The following is a 19,640-nucleotide window of genomic DNA, read 5'->3' on the forward strand; positions in this document are numbered from 1 at the left end:
CAGGAAGTAGTCAATGAAGAGTTCTTAAGTGAGTCCAACCGCCTGTCATGTTATTGATCAGTGTGGGAGGACTCACTGGCAGAGCTGGGAGAGAGGCGAGCACTGATGGTCATGAGAAAAAAATAAAATTTACCATTAAGATGCCTTTAAGAGTTTATTCTTGACATTAGAAACAGATCTCAACTCAAGGTCCGCCAACTTACTTTTCTGAAGCTTTTAACTGACTCTCATCAGCAGATTTACTTTTCTTATCTGCCATGAAACTGTAGATATCCAAGCTTTCTTCCAGTGCTTTTCATCTGCTTAGAAGTTGAGCTTGAGGAAACAGTAAATGAAAACATGGTCAAAAGCTCCAGAACAAGTGAGTAAGAGGACCCTGAGTTCAGACCTTTATATCACATATCTTTAAAGACGAACTCTAACACCCACTGAAAATGTCTAATCTGGGGCGACCTCTGACTCCGCAGGTGGAGTGTGCGCATCACATAAGCTTAGTCATTACCAACGGCCCAGGTTTGATTCCAACCAGCAGCCCTTTGCTGCATGTCATCCTCATTCTCTCTCCACCCTCTCCTGTCACTCTAAATGGGCTTTCACAGTACTGCATGGTAAATCGCTGCCTCCAGTCATTTTAATGAGGGGAGGGTAGCACAGAGGAAGCGGGTATCAGCACAGCGGTAGGGGTATGAAGCAGTTGCTGCCCATATGCACACTAGGGTTGGGTACCGAAACTCGGTACTTTTTGTACTTGGTACCGATTTACGTCGGTACTACCGAGTACCGATTCACTTAAAATGAATCGGTGCCAAATTTCGGTACCTGAAGTGGAGGCGGAGCGAGAGCGCATGACTCGCACCTCAGACTCAGTAACACTGGTGACAAAAAAAATGTGCAGACAAAAGTTAACATGCAGCACTGTTCCTAAATGTTCTCAATAAAATGTTGAAACTGAGAAGTTTAGACTATGGGCCCGAACGATGCATAGTGCAATCCAATGTTTTCACAGCGAAAAAAATTGATGAAGTTTCAATAAAATGATGTATAACAGAGCTTTCATACAGCTTTGCACACACATTACTGTTGGATGGATTACTCGCGAACGCAGGCTTGCACAGAAATGCCGCGCATATCACATGAAAGCGCAGGACCACACACATCATTGTGCTGTCATCCCATCACGCTATAAATCCAGATCAATTGTCTATAAAATAAAAACCTGACAAATTTCTTTACAATCCATTATACAGATCTTATTATCAGTCACTTCATATAGTGAGGAATATCGTATCTTACCACGTCTTAAGCTTGCGTGTGTTTCTCCCTGTCTATCCACATTTGTAGTCCAGCTTTCAAGATGCAAATATCTCCATATTGTCCAGTTGACACTCCATCAAACTTTGTATGACAAGACCAGCCACTTCACCTTTGCGCACCCAGACAACTGCAGCCTAATTATGCATGCTGACAGGGCCGTAGTCACCATGTACATTGAGGGGGACACGTGCCCCCCCACCAATGCCCAAAATTATCCCCCCAATATATAACTGAAACTGAAAAACAAATATTATCTTGGAGGACATCATTGCACTTGGTTGACTATTTTTCTATTATCTTAGATGTAAATATTGCATGTTTCTTTCAGATAAAACACATTTTTGACTTGTGAATGAGTCAGTGGAATTTCTTGCAATAATGAAAAAATACTGGCAATCATGTCGGCCTGGCACAAACCACATGTTTTGGACAGCTGTGAAGTGACAGAATGTCCCAGCATCATGGTTCTTATATTGCCAGATTCCAGAGAGTCTCCCCTCTTCATATATGGCAGAATATGTCAACTTCCAACTTGCTATGGTGAGGTACATATAAAAATGTAAGAATTTAGGCACACGGATTTGTTTTTTTCATTGATATAAAAATTAATATAAAATACAGGCACATAGAAGGACATGAAATGATGGCAAATCTGGTTAGCCCAGATTGTCCTGAAAAAAAAAAAACCAAACAAGATATAGCATGTGTATGTAGCCTTTATAATGACTGTGATATGAGCTTAAAAGTAAAAGCAGTAAAAAATACCCCAAAAAGGCCTAGAGCCCATAGGGTTAAAAAGTACTGAAATAAGGTACCGTTTGGTATCGGTACCGAATTCCAGATACCGGTACCGGTACTGTATCGGTTCAGTTATGAACGGTACCCAACCCTAATGCACACGGATAGATTTTGTTTTGCTGTGCTGAGTTCACCATGTTGAACGTCTGGCGGTTGTTGCCTGCCCCATAAGCCTTCCCAACTGACTAATTGGCAGGCATCACAGAAGAACAAAGCAGGACTTCAGATGACTGGTAAATTGTCCAAATATGTAGGAAAAAAAAGCTGACCTCTTCTAATTTTACTTCTCACCTCGCTGTAGTGATATACAGATGTACTCTGTGACATCACTCTTGGATATGGTGTAAAAGAGGACAATCAAATACTGCTTATCAGTCTGTTGTTAAGTTACTCTTTAATATATATTTTATATGCAAGTAGCTTGGCTCTACCCATCCTGAAAAAAAGCTGACAGAACAAAGCAATTCTGTACAAAATTTCCTCACAAATTTGACAGATCTTGTGAAATAATTAGCTGTGACGAGAGAGATTCACAAATTTGACAAAAAAATCTGCAATCGAAAAAGTACACTGACTGAAAACTGGCAAAACTGTACGTATGCAGTCGTAAAGATTAAAAAAGTGATTGGTGGATCTGACTGAGAAGCTGAGCACACTAATAGCAGACTGTCACTCAAAGCAGCCCGCCCTTAATTAGAATTACAAAGAAATTCACTCCCCATACAGTCGCCATGAATGTTGAAATTAACTACTGAGACCAAAACCATTTTCTGTACCAATGTGAACATGTTTATTTCCGCTGTTAAAGTTTGTCATTTCAACATGGTGATCTAAGTAGACTGGCTGGCTTCTGGGGTCAGCCTCAAGTGGTCATTCAAAGAACTGCAGTTGTTGGCACATCCACATTGGCTTAATTTTTCCGCCCCAGAGGTTGACGCTTGCTTATGACCAACTAGAAGAGTGCGGCAGGGTATTTATGTGCAGAGATTCTGCCCTCTGCCTGGATTTTCTTATTTACCTCTTACGTTGCTGTGGTCGGGACAATTATGGGCTGCAACTTTTGGGCCAGTGTTGTAGCCTCCAGCTAATAACAGCATGTAGGTGAAGGTGATGTAGTGGTAACTGATGAGATGGATGTGCTATAAGGCAGATGGGTAGGTTACTGAGGAGGAAGCGGGTATACTCCCCTATAGATTCCAATGGGTTTTTTTGCTGATGGGTGGGCATACAGTAAACTGCCAGAAAAAGAGGTAGTTATAACCCCTATACCCACGTATACCCTCCACTACACCACTGCAAGGTCAGGACTATAAAAAGGCAGTGACCAGCTGTCACACCGTAAACAGCACACATTCATGGAGGCCACAAAAATTGCACACATAGTGCCAAAAAAACCCTGCAAATATAGTAAGGCAAAGCGTCAAGTGGATAAAGCACATCCCACTGGAGTGAAATTGGGGTTTGCTTTCGTTTCAGCTGGCAAACACTGGGGGAGAATTTGGTGATGAAGAGTGATGCAGAGTTGACCTGTGTTCTGTGTGACAGGTAGGTCCTAGTAGTAAGCTGAAATATCATCTCTTCAATTACAACAAAAGTTCCTACAATACTAGCTTGCAGTGTATGTACAAACAGTGTAGGGAGGAGGGTCCAAGTTTGTGGTGTTGAGGTCTTTAATGTAGTTTAGTACAGTTGTTCCCAACCATGGGGTCACAAGACAAATCTGACATGTTATAAGAAAATTAACAAAAGGGCAAAGCAGAAGAGTTTAGACTTCCCTCTGTCATTTTGCCTTGGAAAGGATGAAATACTTTTACTTTTTGAGGGAAAACAAATCTAGTCAACAAGGACAACAATCAGTCTTTGATTCAACTCAACACAACTGGTAGGTTTTGTTTAGTTTTAAGGGTTCACAACTTTAAACTGGACTTTCTGAAATATTTTCAAGTCTTTCTCACAAGTTTTCTCACTTCTGGAATTTGGAAAGAAACACAACCAGAAAGATGTTTCATTGTGTGGCATCTGTCTCTGTTTGTTTTCTTTTTCTCTGCTGAGAAGACTTATTGTTTGTCTGGATAATAACGTCCTCCAGCACCAACCCACCCAATCTCTGCTATTTCCAGCAGAACACAGCAAAAACTCTCTGGTTCAACAACAACAGCAGTAGTCACCCAGAGAGGCTCTTACATAACTATGCTAACTCCACCCCTGCACCTCTCTCCAGACTAAAATAATCACTGCCACATAGATATGACAGGCTCGACCGCCTCCTTCACTGCCTCAGCACAGAGACAGGCCAGGCTGAGGCGAGTTGGGGGTAGAGGTGGGATATATTTACAAAATCAAATGTGGTAATGGCACTGGACAAGTTAAGTTGGACTGAGACCTCTCTGGAGCTCCATGAAGGATTGAAATAACACACAGACATAAATATACTAACACTTTACTGAGTGCGATATTCACACACACCTTAGATCCATCCAGACTGATGATTCGATATACATTCCTGGTGCTGTCGAAGAAGTAGGAGACGGTGACAGCATGTTTACTGGTGGGAACCCAATTCTTCTTGGTGTTTGGGTCAATCTGGAAGACGTGGGCCCGTGTACTGAAGATGGGCTGCTCTCTGTGGAAGAAACAGAGGGGGGAAAGGAGGGAAAGATGGTGCAATCAGTATCTGGTACAAGGCCTCAACTCTGAGATCCCTAAATTAGCAATTTGTAACTGAATACTGGGCCATGTGGACAACAACTTAGCTGTGGTTACACCAAAATATGTAGATAAAACAATACACACGTCAATAACCACTGCAGCTACATCAACAATTCAGCAAATGAATATGCTGAAGTAGAAAAGGAACGATTCCAAAAGACAAAAATGCTAAATCTGCAAGCAGGGAATAAACACTGGACCATTGCTATACATCATTCAAAGGCAGCTGCAGAGCAGAGTCACTGTATAGATTTGGGGAAGAGCACCCATGTAACAATCTTTTTTATGTCAAGAAACACATTACAGCGCATACCTCCACTGACACTAGATATGGAACCAATCAGAGTCTGAAGAAGCACATTCCAGTACACCACTCTTAACGTCACAGATGACATAAATAAATTTACTGAGTCTATGGAGTATTTAAATTGTAAAATAACAGAAGCAACTCTACCAAAAACTAAAGTTAAATCATTCCACAACCAGAAACCATGGATTACCAGAACCACACATAGACAATTGTAAAGCACTACCAAACAATCTAAGAAGAGGCAAAAAAAGGAGTAAATCACAATGGACAAGTTGAACAAGCTTACAGGATCACATTTCATTGGAGTTGTGCCTTGTATGACCATATGTGACAAGACAAATAAATAAATCATTGAATGATGACAACCCTAACAAGCTGATGTTTAGTGGGAATAGTAAACATTTTCTCTAGCTTAGTTTAGCTTGTTAGCATGCTAACATGTGCTTATTAGCAACAAGTACAGCTGAGGCTAAAGAATTGGTCATTTTGCAGAAATTTGGTCATAAACCAAATTTCTGGACAAACAACTTTTTGACCAGATGATAGCACTGTAATTCATCCTCAGGGGGACATGAATATGTGCACCAAATTTCATAGCAATCCATCAAACAGTTGGCCATACTTTTCACTAAAAACAAAAATGTGAATCTCATGTTGGTGCTAGAGGAAAGGTCTGGGGATCACCAATGTCAGTAGACTTCATCCTCTAGGGGGACATGAATGGCTGTACAAATTTCATTTCTAATAGTTGTAGGAACAAAGGTGGGGACCGATTGCCAATCTTACAATTCCTTGAGCCACGGTGCTAACATGGCTAAGAGACACAAAAGCAAACAAGTGAATAAAGCTGCACATCAAATATCTAACACTGTCCTGGCAAAAGAAAGGAAGTGAAAGTATTGAGGAATGTTAGGAATCAGAGGAAGGTGAGAGAAACAGCCTCTCAGGTCCCAGCACATCCATAATTCACCAGCCTTCTGTGTTGCTGCACTACCAGTGACTGGACGAGGGTAAAAAAAAAAAACACATCCACTAGGCCTTCATACCAAGAACAAGAGTGTTTATATAAAAACGTACAGGCTTCCTCTTCACATGTGGTGAAAGGTGTAAAGTAGCACACAAGGGCAGATAGTAAACATACTTTACTTTGTATATGCAAAAAATGACTTGGTAGGATTAACAAAATAAAGAGTGTCTATGAATATTAAAATGTGCAAATCACAAATAAATTCCAAATCATTCCAGGATCACTTCATTACTTGGAGTTAATGGACCTTTGCAGCCAGCGGGTGTTGAAGTCATTACAACGGATTTATGTTCGAAATAAAGCTTGACAAAATAATGTCATAGAAAACAATCATAATGCTCAGGATTAAGGCGACCTGAATGAATTTACTGAATTTACTCTGCTAGAAGACTGCAGCATTACACACAACACTCATGTATTTTGGGTGTGTCAGAAAATCAGTGTCAGAACCAGTAAAGGTTTACTGCCAAGTAGGTTTTCACATCCAAGGAATTTGCTTTGGTAATTTGGTGCATAACAGTCACAAAAAATAGTAAGAGAAATCAAAAAACAAGTACTGGAAAAGTCAAGAATTACAACTATCAAATTTAGAGTAAAATATATTGGAAATGTATTGTATTGTGATGATGTAAAGGAAGGTAGGTAGGTAGGTAGGTATAGATAGATAGATAGATAGATAGATAGATAGATAGATACTTTACTTTTCTTTACTTTACTTTACTTTACAAGACAAAACTACCATCCAACTGTGAGAGAGCTAAAAAAAATGTGCAAAGATCTTGGTCCATACAGCGTTAGTGAAAACAAAGGCTTTTTTTATATGCTTAAAACACTTTGTCGGTATGTGACTCCGTCCAGACATCTCTTCACTGACACACCCATAATCATGCTCTACAGAGAAGTGAAGCATAAAGTTGAGGAATCTGAGTACAGCAGGAAGGGAGGCATGAACTTTTGATGCCCGGACATCAAGGTCAAAGGATTCATATGAGACTATAATGGCACATTATCTCACAGAGGACTGGCAACTGCTGTCTCACATTCTCCAAACTAGAGTAGTGCACCAAAGTCACACCACAGCAAAGTCAGATGAACAGACTGAAAACTTCATCTTATGAGTTCTTCTTTGGGGAAATCATTTGCAGTTGAGAAAAAGGTAATAAATTACAATATATTGCAAAATATTATATCCCAAATTCTTCGCAATATCGCTATAATATCGTATTGTGACCAAAGTATCATGATAATATCGTATCGAGTCCTGTGGCGATTCCCACCCCTACTATCGAGTCAGATTAATGTATCGTTACACCCCTATTTTCTACCAATGAATTGTTGTTTGCTATGTTTAGGTAGCATGACACAGGGAAATGTACAACATTAGGGCCAATATCCTCTTTAGGTTCTATTAGCAGGGACCAAGAAGGCAAACCCTTACTCTAGGGAAGCACTGGACATCATTAAAGAGATAAATGATATGTAAAGGCTCTCGTGTTTTGAGGATTCTGGGGAAGTGAGACTGTATCACAACTTGAATCACATGTAGACACGCATTCTAGTGCAGGTGTGGACATACTTGGAACTGTCCACCTGTGATCTGATCATCCATGACATGTTAATACCAGGTGTAAACAGACGTTTTTCTGAAGCAGCAGTGACATTTGAAACTTCAGCCATTGTAAACATTTTTAATAACATGAAACACAATAAAATGTTTGTTAAAAAAGAAATTCTTGCATCTAATAAACATCAAGCAATAACTCTGACATTGATGTTGAAAATGGGAAAGAATAACTGTAAAAAGTTATAGGGGAAAAAAACTGAGAGTAAGAAATGCAGAATGTAACCTGGATACAGGAGAGAAATGAAGCAGACAGAGACAGAGATGGGGGCGTCTTTCTTTAAACCAACTGCTTCATGTGTGGGCAGTTAAGATAAAAATCAAGCAGGAATAATGCATTTTTTAAAAGCAGCAAAAGAAAGAAAGGGCAGATATGCTAATTCCACTTCTACTTTTAAAATAACAAGAGCTGAACAATGTGGTAGAGCCCACACAGACCTGGACAACCATCAGCAACTGTACTGCTGCAGAGATGATGGACAACTCAAAGGCCCAAGGTATAGAGAGAGGCAGGGCTCGACAGTGCAAGCGTTTCACTCGCGTTTGCGACTAAAAATAGGTGTGCGCGAACTCTAAAAAATATTTAGGGGCACATGTGCGCATAAAAAAAAATCAGCCGAAGCAGCCTATATTTTTGTCAATAAAAAAATATTATAATCTAACCGCAAATATTGGAGGAACTCCAGCCACCTTCCCTCTTCCCCATGTGACACGGTTATGGGCGGTTTTCCAAGCCACTGTCGGCACAATGAATATAAGTCCCACTGTCGGCAGGGTGGAAATAAGTCAAAGTGTGGCAGAGACGAGGGACTGGGAAAAGCGGCGGACCTCCAGGGAAGCCTGCTCCATTCTCCCTGCAGTTAGGGACCGTTCGCCACGGTACCGCTGCTGGGCAGGGTGGAAATAAGTCCTGCAGAGTTTCAGAGGACCTGCAGAATGTTTTAGGATAGTAATAACATTATATAAGATAGTCATATTGCAAAGATAATATATATAAGATAATAACATTAAAGACAAAATTAAATTGCAATACTTTTTCAAAACTTGATGATTTTATCTTTCTGTACATTTTGTATACAAATTCATTAAATAATTTTGCTTGTAAATGTCTATTTGCATCACGTTTATTACGGAAAACACATTATTTGATCAATTTACATTGTGCCCCTAAAGTTCTTTGTGCGCTCCTTACTTTTTCAACTTAGGAGCACATGTGCTCCTTGGGAAAAAAGTTAACGTCAAGCCCTAAGAGGTCTACATGCTTCTCTTTGATGGTGGAGCTGCTGAGCAACTTGCATGACAAAGCGGGGATTAGACTAATTGAAAAAACCACAGGTTGATTAATTGGACACAATCACGTGGATCAGATCGATATTGTGGAGAGAGTTGGTACACGGCCATATTTGTTTGGCTGGTGTAGCTGTGGAGACACTATCTGTGTTCACCTGTCACAGAGGTGGCTCAAAAGTGACATGCTCGAATGATTTGGCTAGACAAAAGCAGCAAGGTGTTACATTCGAGGCCTCGTATGTGTGAGTGTGTCTAGGCTAGAGCTGAGCAGCAGGGCGAACACTGACGTAGAGACAGTGAAGCAATGCCAAAGGTGACCTGGAAGCACCTGTGCCAACATACAGAGATCAGCAGGCTCTGGACGGCTTCCAAACGTTGCTATGGATGGAAAGCTCCCAGGGTATTGGATTAAAAGCAAAACAAGCTGTAACTGTCTGGTTGTAACTGGTCTGAATGCTCCACAACAAATCCACAACAAACTAAGAGCAGATTTATGTCTGGAGATGTCCAGACTCTGTTTGGAAATGTCCCAGTCTGTCATTTTTCCTTCAAAAATATCAAACTGTGGGACTGATGACCTGCTCCAGCTCAAAAGAAGGATAGATTGTAAATAAATGTAAAGGAGGATATAACAGATTTGGCATAATTGTCAAATTTTGCAATGTAAATTGACAGTTACACCCTTGTTAACACCCTAAATACAAGAGTCTACAAACAGTATGCTGCAACGTTCTCACCTAAATATTACTTTAAAAGCTTAAAAAAGTGTTTCAGTGTTTTGTTTTCAAAGTAAATGAATTTCAGTGTAAATGGAATTTTTTTTTCACCCATATTTAATGAGGCGAGTATGTTGAGATCATTTCTCTTTTTTATAAGGGAGACCTGGCCAAGACAGCAACATAAAAGGTTACAAACAACACATAACCACGAGAAAACAAAGAAGATATTTAGATATATATTAACATGTCGAGATATTAAAATACCAACGCACAGTGACAAGTACCAAACATTTTTTTACCCACTGTACCTATGTGAGCTTTAAAATCCAGCAGAGAGACTAATTCTCCTAGTTTCAAGTCTTTTTGAGGTGAGCAGAGCACAAAACAGCTTTCTTTCCAAGGTCAGCTATACACTTGGAGAAGACAACAAGAACACATCTTGTGATCTCAGACTATAACTGCAGTCAGATTCTTGCAATCAAAATGTAAATGTATGATGGTGGTCTAACCTGAATGGCTTTATAAATTAAAAATATCAATGACAGAGCCTACAAAAGGTCCAAGATGGTAAGTCAGCCCTGGAGTAAAGCATACATTAAATGAGTGAGGGCTTTACCGTTTGTAACAAATCTCAGTACACTGTGATATGCAGGACCTAATGTGCAAGCTATGTTCAGATGCATTTATGTACAACAGATCATTGTGACCAAGAATTAGTAAAAACGTAACAGAGACCTATCTTCTACTGGCCTAAAAAGTATAGGCGGGACTTGTTCCTGGAGTGAAACCCTACCTTCAGCCTCAGCTTTTTTTTTTAAAAAGATTATCAACCTACCCTTTAAAGAAAGGTCATCAAGCCAAATCCTGAGATATTTATGACAGGAGACAACTTCTAATTACTTTCTGAGCAGTTATAATGCCCAAAGTGTGCACAGGCAATTCAATGCATTACCTTAGTTTTATCAGCATTTTAAACCAGCTTTAGTTGTGAAAGATGAATTTGAATTCTATTTAAGACAACTTGCAATGTGGCCACAGCCAATATATCACTGTATCATCTGCATTTAAGTGAAGGGTGGGACCATCCACATTTTAACCTAAATCCCATGTAGAAAGGCACTGTCTTTGTTTTAGCAGCTGTGGATTTGATTCCAGCCTGCGATCCTTGGCTGTATGTCATTCCTTTCCTCTCCCAATTCATGCTTTAGTCTGTCCTATCAAATGAAGGCAAAAAAATCTGACATTTGAAAAATACAATTGCATTAATAAAATAAATAAATAAACAAATTATTAATTAACAAATTACTTATTAAATATGATAGTGTTCACCACCATCATGAGGTAATAGCACTATGTTGCTTTCTGAGGCCAGACTGATGTTTGGATAAAATGGCATTTTTACATAAAACTCAAGCTGCTCTCTTATGAGCTGTTCAAGAATCAAAGCCAGAACTGCCATCTTAGAGAAGGGCCTACAATTAATTTTTATAATTTTGATAATTAATATTTAAACGATAAGAAGAAAATTTCAGCAGATAAAATAAGTCATGCTACCGGACCCATGAGATGCTTTGAGCTAAATGCTAATCTCAGCATACAACATGCTGCTTTTTAGCAGGTGTAATATTTGCTATGTTTGGCATCTTAGCTTGGCAAGTTAGCATACTAATTAGTACTAAACAAAAAGTACAGCTGAGGCTGATGGCAATTAGTTTTAGCTATAAAGTACTGAATAAATGATACTTCAGACCTCAAGGTTTAGAGACTAGACGAAAAGTTTACGATTCAAATGTAATGACAATCCATCCAATGCAAATCCAACTAATGATTGCTGACATATTTCAGTCTGGACCAACATCTGTAAATGTTTTGGTTATCATAGCCGTTACTCATATCTGAAACAGGTTATCAAAATGCAAAATGGGCATCCAAAAATGCAAAACATACTCACTTCCAGCACTCTGCACTGCAATGAGTCACGGGTAAATTGAGATCCTTTTCACGCCTCTGTCACTCTGGACAACCGCACAAAAATAAACAAGAGAGCCAAACAATGTTCTTAATCCTTAAGATTTCACTTATTTCTGTTAAAGCCATTCATGGGCTGGCTCCAGAATATAAACCTGAACTGATGTTCCCTTTCCAACCCTCAGGCAGGAACTTGCTGTTCCCACCTCACACTGTGGACCAAGCGTTTGCTGTTAGGGCTCCTAGGCTCTGGAACTCATCTTTATCAAATAGCTTTCCTATCATTTATCCTCTAAATTTGTGGGTTTATTTTTATTCTTAATTATTGTGTTACACTGAACTCTTGATATTGATCTTTTAAATTTTAATGCAGCCATTGTTTTTACATTTCTCCCTGGTGTTTTATTTATGGTTTGAAATCATCTATTGTTCCTGATTTTATTCTTCTTTTTTCTTTAAAGTGAGGGTGAGAAAAACATAATTAATTATGCCTTATCACAATACAACAATATCCGAAATCTAAGACGCATATCTTGATAACGATATAACATCTTCATATTGTCCGGCCCTAGCATCAACACATCTGGAGATACAAGGTTTTCACTGGACAGGAAGGGGATGAAAGTACAAAGTAAAATAAAATGGAAATATGTAAGTTCAATTATCTCTAATATGTACTTGAGTACAGCACTTGAATAAATGCACTTAGTTACTTTCCACCACTGAACATTAGTAACAACTTCTTCTTGACACTAGGTTTCATTGTAAAATGTCTATCTGTCAGTCTTTCAGGGAAAGTGGATATGATTCCTTGGCTGGGAGCTATGGTCTCCTCTGGGACACAGAAATTGTTCTGCCTCTCTGGGATCCCCTCGTCATGTCTCAGTGTGTTAATTAAGTCAGCAAATGTTATTTAAAGATAGACACACTTAATCAGAGAGATAGTGGTAATGTGAGGGCATGTACACGGGATTCACACCCTCTCAAACTGGATGCCAAGAATATACTGTACTGCATGTTAAATATGGAGAGTATAAATGTGTGAGTGACATACACAATAATAGATCATTATTTATAATCCTTTGGTATAATAAGTCCTTTTACTTTTGGTATTTTGAGTACACTTTGATGCTAATTCTTTTGTACTTAATATTTTGCATACAGGACTTTCACTTGTAACAGAGTATTTTTTACAGTGTGGTATTGCTATTTTCATTTGGGTAAAACATTTGCATTCTTCCTCCATCATTGTACAGTACATTGGTGAGTAAACTGATACCAAGAAAGGAGATGAGATGATCACAGTTTGATTTAGTTTGAAGTTTGAGTCATTACATCAGAGTCCATGTTCTCTGTGTGTACTTACTATGTTTTGGGGGGGGGGGGGTTGTATGCAGAGGCTTGCATGTGATCATCAGAGAAATTTCATTTCCTCTGATATTATTTGCTTACAGACCTCTGTAAAAGCTTTTTAAAATATGCACTTGACAGCTACCTACATGATGTGCTATAAGACTGAAGCTAAAGATACCATGTCTCAGGCAAACAGCATCCTCACCAGAGGCCTGTACTACGTAGCCAGTTCAACTTACCCAGGATATCTTTTCGTTATCTGGCTTGACTAACCCTAACATTGGCCATCTGGATAACCAGTTCTACAAAGCTAATTACCAAGTTCAGTTCAGTCAACTTTGCGTTTATGTGAAAGTTTTATGAAGGAAGTAGGCTACTTCATATGATATCAGAAAAAACTGTACCAAAAATGTCTGCTGATGCGAGATATGCGTACAATGAAAAATTGTAGAAACATTGAAGATACCATCCAAAAATTCAGTCAGCTGAGACTTACATTACATGTACGGCTATTTTCTTTTTTTAGTTGTGGGATGACGACACTACTCTAAATAAGTCACATAAAACACTTTAAAGTAATGTCAGATTGTTTCTGCTACCTAAGGGTGGAAAAGCAGCCTATAATTAATGACTGATGAGATCTATCTGACCCAAAATGTAGCTTTTATTCAAGATTCAAGAGGCTTTATTGTCAATTCTACAGTTATGTACAGGCATACAGAGAATCAACAGAAAATTTTACTCTGACTTGACACACAATGCAGACAGTGCAAAAGGATAGTATAAAATAGAAGCAATAATACAAAAGTAAAAGTAAGTAACAGGAGCCAATTAAGAGTCTGTGAATTATTGGGGCGTTGGTGGCTTAGTGGTAGAGCAGGCGCCCCATGTACAAGGCTGTTGCCGCAGCGGCCCATGTTCGACTCCAGCCTGCAAAAAATGCCCATAAAAATATCTTTAAAAAAAAGTGTGTGTGAATTATTGTGATAAAATATTATCTTTTTTCAACCTTTTTTTTTAATCTTTATCTTTGATGGAATCACGGTGTAAAATCACCAACTGTCAGCTATCACTGCAGGCTAAAATAAACTTAATAAAAAGTTGAAAATACTGCTAAAATCATGTGTTTAGGGTGTAAATGATCTCTCAGTTTGTCAGAATCTCTGTTTTAAAACCAGTGGAAATAGAGCCCTGGAACAATGAAATGATTCTACTGACCTAACAATATATTTTTACTCGAGACTCCAGACCTTTGCTCATAGATACTCTTTTCTTCGGTGATCTTATGGGTCAGAGGTTGGGTGTTGACAGGTTGTGACCCGATACCCTGAGAATAACCTGCTCCGGAACAGGTTATGTTCAGCATAAGTTAGCACAGTGATTTATCCTGGTAAAAAGAGAACCAGCTTCGTAGTACTGAAAACCCAGAGTAAACCCTAAAGTTACCTCGCTAACTCAAATCCTGTATAAGTACAAGCTTCAGATGATGATCCCTGTAGAAGACATGAAAATAAAGCAACAACATTGTTCTTGTATTGCAGTTTAGAGCAAGCTAGTCCTGGTGTTATAGTAGTAAAGCAGGATGAGGGAAGATCAGTCTCCTATTTCAGTCTAAAAGAACCCTGTTTGTTGGATTTATACTTCGTTGTTTGCAAATTAAACAGTATGTTTTCATTCATCAGAGAGAAAGACTTTTAGGATGAGAACAATGTGTTGGGTGAATGTAACACTGCTTTGGATAATGAGTTTGGCTGAGGTTGCTGGAATATAAACTTAAACAAATCCAATAAAGAGCTGACAGAGCTGCCTATATTACCCTAAACTCTGACGGCATCCAGGACTGGATTCCAAACAGTGAGGAAACACTACACAGTGGATGTGCTATCACCAATATAATCCCACAAAATGCAGTTGACTAATGATGTGCTCCTTCTGAGTAATGCTGGGTTAATTTACTACTGTAGGCAGCGAGCGTGTCAGCCGACATGCTTATGTTCGCAGTTTATGATACAGCAGATAAACACAATATTTGATTCATTCTTTACACATTTGCTCTTGTGTTTCTGGTTGGGAAAGGATAAAAAATATGACACCACTTTCCAAACTCGATTGCAAGCATCACATTTACTACAGTCTCATGCACCCCGCTAAGCTCTGATTGGACAATCCCTGTTAATGGGAGTGATTTACCGAACAGCATTGACAGAAAAATAATTATCAAAAGACTGGTTAATTATTACAGAAATTTTCATCTTGAAAACTTTATGGGAGAGTTCAGATTATTTTAAGTGGGGTTGTACGGGGTACTCATCCATAGTCACTATGTTACACAAAGTAGATGTCAGTCAGCACGCCCCAGTTTGGAGAGGTGGCAGGAGTGCTGACATGGAAGCTAAGCAATGTACTGCTGTGGAGAGGCAGCAAAACATATTTTAGCTACCTCACAAAAAGCCCCACTTAAAAAAATTACTATTAGTTTAAGTTACACTATATTGAGAATATTTTCAAAGCTTTACCTTTCTGTCTGATGGCCCGTCACAATGGAGAAGCCTTTAATGCCTTCAGTTCTCCATCTATGTTTTTGTCAAAGCTACCAGATTCAAACAGTAATTTTTCACTGAACACAGAAGCTGCTGGACTACTGGTGCTTTGATCACTTGGTTTGTGTTATTTCGTGACTTTGGTGAATCCGATCTTAACCTTTTAAATGCCAAAGTCACACAACACAAACAAACTAACTGCGATATAATGGTTTCATTTTCCTGTTAGAAATCTCTGTCTGATGGCAAGGTAAAGCAGTGAAAACATTTTAAATATAGTGTGAAGTTAAACTGATATTTTAGGTGGGCCTTTTTTGAGGTGGCTAAAAATATGTTTTGCAGCTTCCCCCGTCCACAGCAAGACATTGCTTAGTTTCTGTGTTGGACTCCAGCCTGCTTCTCCAAACTGGGATTGTGCTGACTGACATCTACAGTGAGTAATGTACTGACTATGGATAAGTACCCCATACAACCCCACCTCAAATAATCCAAGCTATCCCTTTAAATAATATAAACAATGTATAACTTATATTTTTGACACTGTGTATATAATTAGTTTATATTTATTAAAACTAGTAAACTATTTACATTTCTGGCATTGTGCACATTTGGTTTTTGCACTTTATCGATAATCTATTATTCTTTCCCTCAGGATACATATGAGTCTATCTAGGGATGCAGGATAATATTGGCACGTCATCAGAATTGGCCAGCATACTTTTTCTTATTTTGCACAATGAATGAATATTGCATAATTATAAAGTATTGTATTTCATGTCTCCATCTGCTGGTGGGCCATCTTGATAAGAGTATGCATTCATAATGTGACGTTAATTCCACTACAGAAGAGACTTAATGATCACTTAAATTAGGTGAGGAAAAAAGTAGATAAATCCATATCGGTATCTGTCAGCAGCCAAATAAATTGTTTTATATCAGCATATTGGATATCAGCAAAAAATCTCATCTCATGCATCCCTAGATCCATCTTATTTCATCTGGTAGCGTCTCATCACGTCTCATCTCGTCAAATGAAGTAGCCTTTGTAGCTTAACTCAAACCCTTGTTTCAAGTTAGTAACATTTAAAGACTTCAATAAACTCAATGCAAACAGCATTGAATTGGGAATCAATTCAAAAGATGTCCAAATGTCTTTCAGGACACAGACTGCCTCTCTGGAGAAAACGCTAAATACCACGTTTGATTTTGGTGCTTTATGAATATATTTTCTAAACTTCAGTTAGTGTTAGATGCCCAGCAGGCTGGCACATTAAGTGTAGATTGAAATCTACAAACAAATGATTTGATTAGCAAAGAGGACATCATTTGCATTAGAGGACACTGTTTCATCAGCTAATGGCTTAGCTGACTGGCAAGTCAAGTTAGCTGAGGTGTGTAGGTTAATACAAATGTATTTGTTCATATATGAGTAATTTTTTGTAAATTACAAGAACATAGAAGACCAATGGGTCAACGGATGAAAACTAAAAGTGCGAAATAAAAAAGTAAATTCAACCAACTGAAAATTAACCTGTAAACTACTAATCACATAATTTGGTAACACTTTGTATCTATTCATGGTTTTATTAAAGACAAACCATGCTTCAGCGTTGTTTTAAAATGAAGACAATGATTCAGATTCAGAGGATTGACTAGATTAAGTCACTACTGTAATTCAACTGTTGGAAAGCATGCTGACTTTGGCTGTGCTCAACCCCAATATGAAAGTCCCAATTACCCATTGTTACTATGGGGGTTGAAGTGGGCGCCCTCATCACATTTTAGCGGGTCATTTTATATTTCAGGGTGTCATTAGTCTGACAGCGTGGCCTAGATCACAATCTGCCCCTGTGGTGTGTGTCTCTATGAGAGTGTGTGGCGATTGTTAGCCCATAATCCCTTTTCACAATGAAACATACTGAGGCATTCAAGTCTCAATGACAAGTGCTTTGACAGAGGAATCTGACCGCAGATGTTATCAGATCAGCAGTTCTCCACTTACAACCAGCAGAAAACAGAAGACACACACAGACACCAGTGTTTGCATACTGGGAGACAAAGGCATGCAGTGTCTGCGGCTAGAAAGTTCATGTGTTCACATTAGTTTCTAAGTGCGTACAGTGTGTTCTTTATCAGGACTGTTGCAAATCAGTTTCTCAGGACACTGAAACTTGTTAATGCCACATTATCCTCATACCAACTTGGATTCAATAGATTAGTCACATTATTCATATTTAGAATGAAGTTTGCCCTCTGTCTGTATTAAGGCTGATTTATGGTGGGATGCTCAACAGATATTCAACAGTGCAACGCTGTCAATTTATGTTTCAGCAAAAGGTTTTAGTCATCTCCTTAACCACAGACCCCCTGTGTAATCTGCAAAGACAGCTGTTCAAAATCACACAAATATCCCACTGCATATGTGTTTTTAACTTATTACCGTATCTGCATTGATTGATGTGCTCCCAGTCTGTCTGTGAGCAGCAGGTTCCCCTCAGTCACTAGGGAGGGCTGGGAAATAAAATCAATAAATACAAAAACTGTTGATTTCCTCCTGTGGTGCTGACATGAAAACTATTTCGGATCAGTAAATATCTGCTGTCAGGCTGGTGAAGGTAGTTTAGGCAGCTTTTGTCTTCTCAGCTTCCAAGGAGCTGCTGCTGACAGACAGACATAGTAACACTATCAATCACATAGTGTGAGAAAATATGACATTGTCTGCAGCCTTACAAAATCCACCAGGTGTGCAGCATCAAAGAGAAGTGTTAAGCGACACTTTTTTCTGTCACAAATATATTTATGTCGAGCGAGACTCTTCAAAACTTAGCCTTTTTGGGAATCCTGGGTCCTTATGAATTAATACAGTGACAAGTGTCCCAATTTTATGTAAGGGTGCAACTAACAACTATTTTCATTTTCAATCAATCTATTATTTTCCTGATTTGTAAATGTCTTGTCCCAACCATGCACAGTATTATAATAATGGACATATCATTTTGTTTCTTTGTGGACTCCTGTTTTACAGCACTGAGTTTGGCATTTTGGCTGTCGACATCTTTAGCCCTTTTTAGATATGAATTGTGCAAATTTGTAGGAAAGCCCAATCAGTCTTTTTTCAGCATTGGCAGTATAAAAACAAAATCGAGGAGTGTGGCAAAATGCTGCCTACCTACTATTGATTATACACTGCCTGGCCAAAAAAAAAGTCGCCACCTGGATTTAACTAAGCAAATAGGTACGAGCCTCCTATTGGATAATTACTGCATGGGCGATTATCTTTCAGCTGGCAACAAGTTATTTAACCCCAACTGGTGCAATGAGTTGCTTCTCATTTCCTAAACAACCATGTCGAAAGACACATCCCGTGGTCGTGGAAAAGATGTTAGTCTGTTTGAGAAGGGTCAAATCATTGGCATGCATCAAGCAGAGAAAACATCTAAGGAGATTGCAGAAACTACTAAAATTGGGTTAAGAACTGTCCAACGCATTTTTAAAAACTGGAAGGATAGTGGGGACCCATCGTCTTCGAGGAAGAAATGTGGCCGGAAAAAAATCCTCAATGATCGTGATCGGCGATCACTTAAACGTTTGGTGAGATCAAATCGAAGAAAAACAACAGTAGAACTCAGGGCTATGTTTAATAGTGAAAGTAAGAGCATTTCCACATGCACAATGCAAAGGGAACTCAACGGATTGGGACTGAACAGCTGTGTAGCCCTAAGAAAACCACTAATCAGTGAGGCTAACCGGAAAAAAAGGCTTCAATTTGCTAGGGAGCATAAAGATTGGACTCTGGAGCAATGGAAGAAGGTCATGTGGTCTGATGAGTCCAGATTTACCCTGTTCCAGAGTGATGGGCGTATCAGGGTAAGAAGAGAGGCAGATGAAGTGATGCACTCATCATGTCTAGTGCCTACTGTACAAGCCTGTGGGGGCAGTGTTATGATCTGGGGTTGCTGCAGTTGGTCAGGTCTAGGTTCAGCAACAGTAT

The 19,640-nt window shown here is 39.0% G+C and overlaps 1 protein-coding gene across 1 annotated transcript in view; it reads right to left on the reverse strand.

The window, feature by feature from the left end:
- The window catches only part of homer1 (homer scaffold protein 1), a 36,731-nt gene that overhangs the window by 11,042 nt on the left and 6,049 nt on the right, over positions 1–19,640 (reverse strand). Inside the window, exon 2 of the mRNA XM_033647731.2 lies at positions 4,579–4,735. Within this exon, the coding sequence (XP_033503622.2) occupies positions 4,579–4,735 (157 nt within the window). The remainder of the gene's footprint in view (positions 1–4,578; positions 4,736–19,640) is intronic.

Source organism: Epinephelus lanceolatus, chromosome 19 (genome assembly GCF_041903045.1).
Source record: "Epinephelus lanceolatus isolate andai-2023 chromosome 19, ASM4190304v1, whole genome shotgun sequence".
Classification (NCBI taxonomy): Eukaryota; Metazoa; Chordata; class Actinopteri; order Perciformes; family Serranidae; genus Epinephelus; species Epinephelus lanceolatus.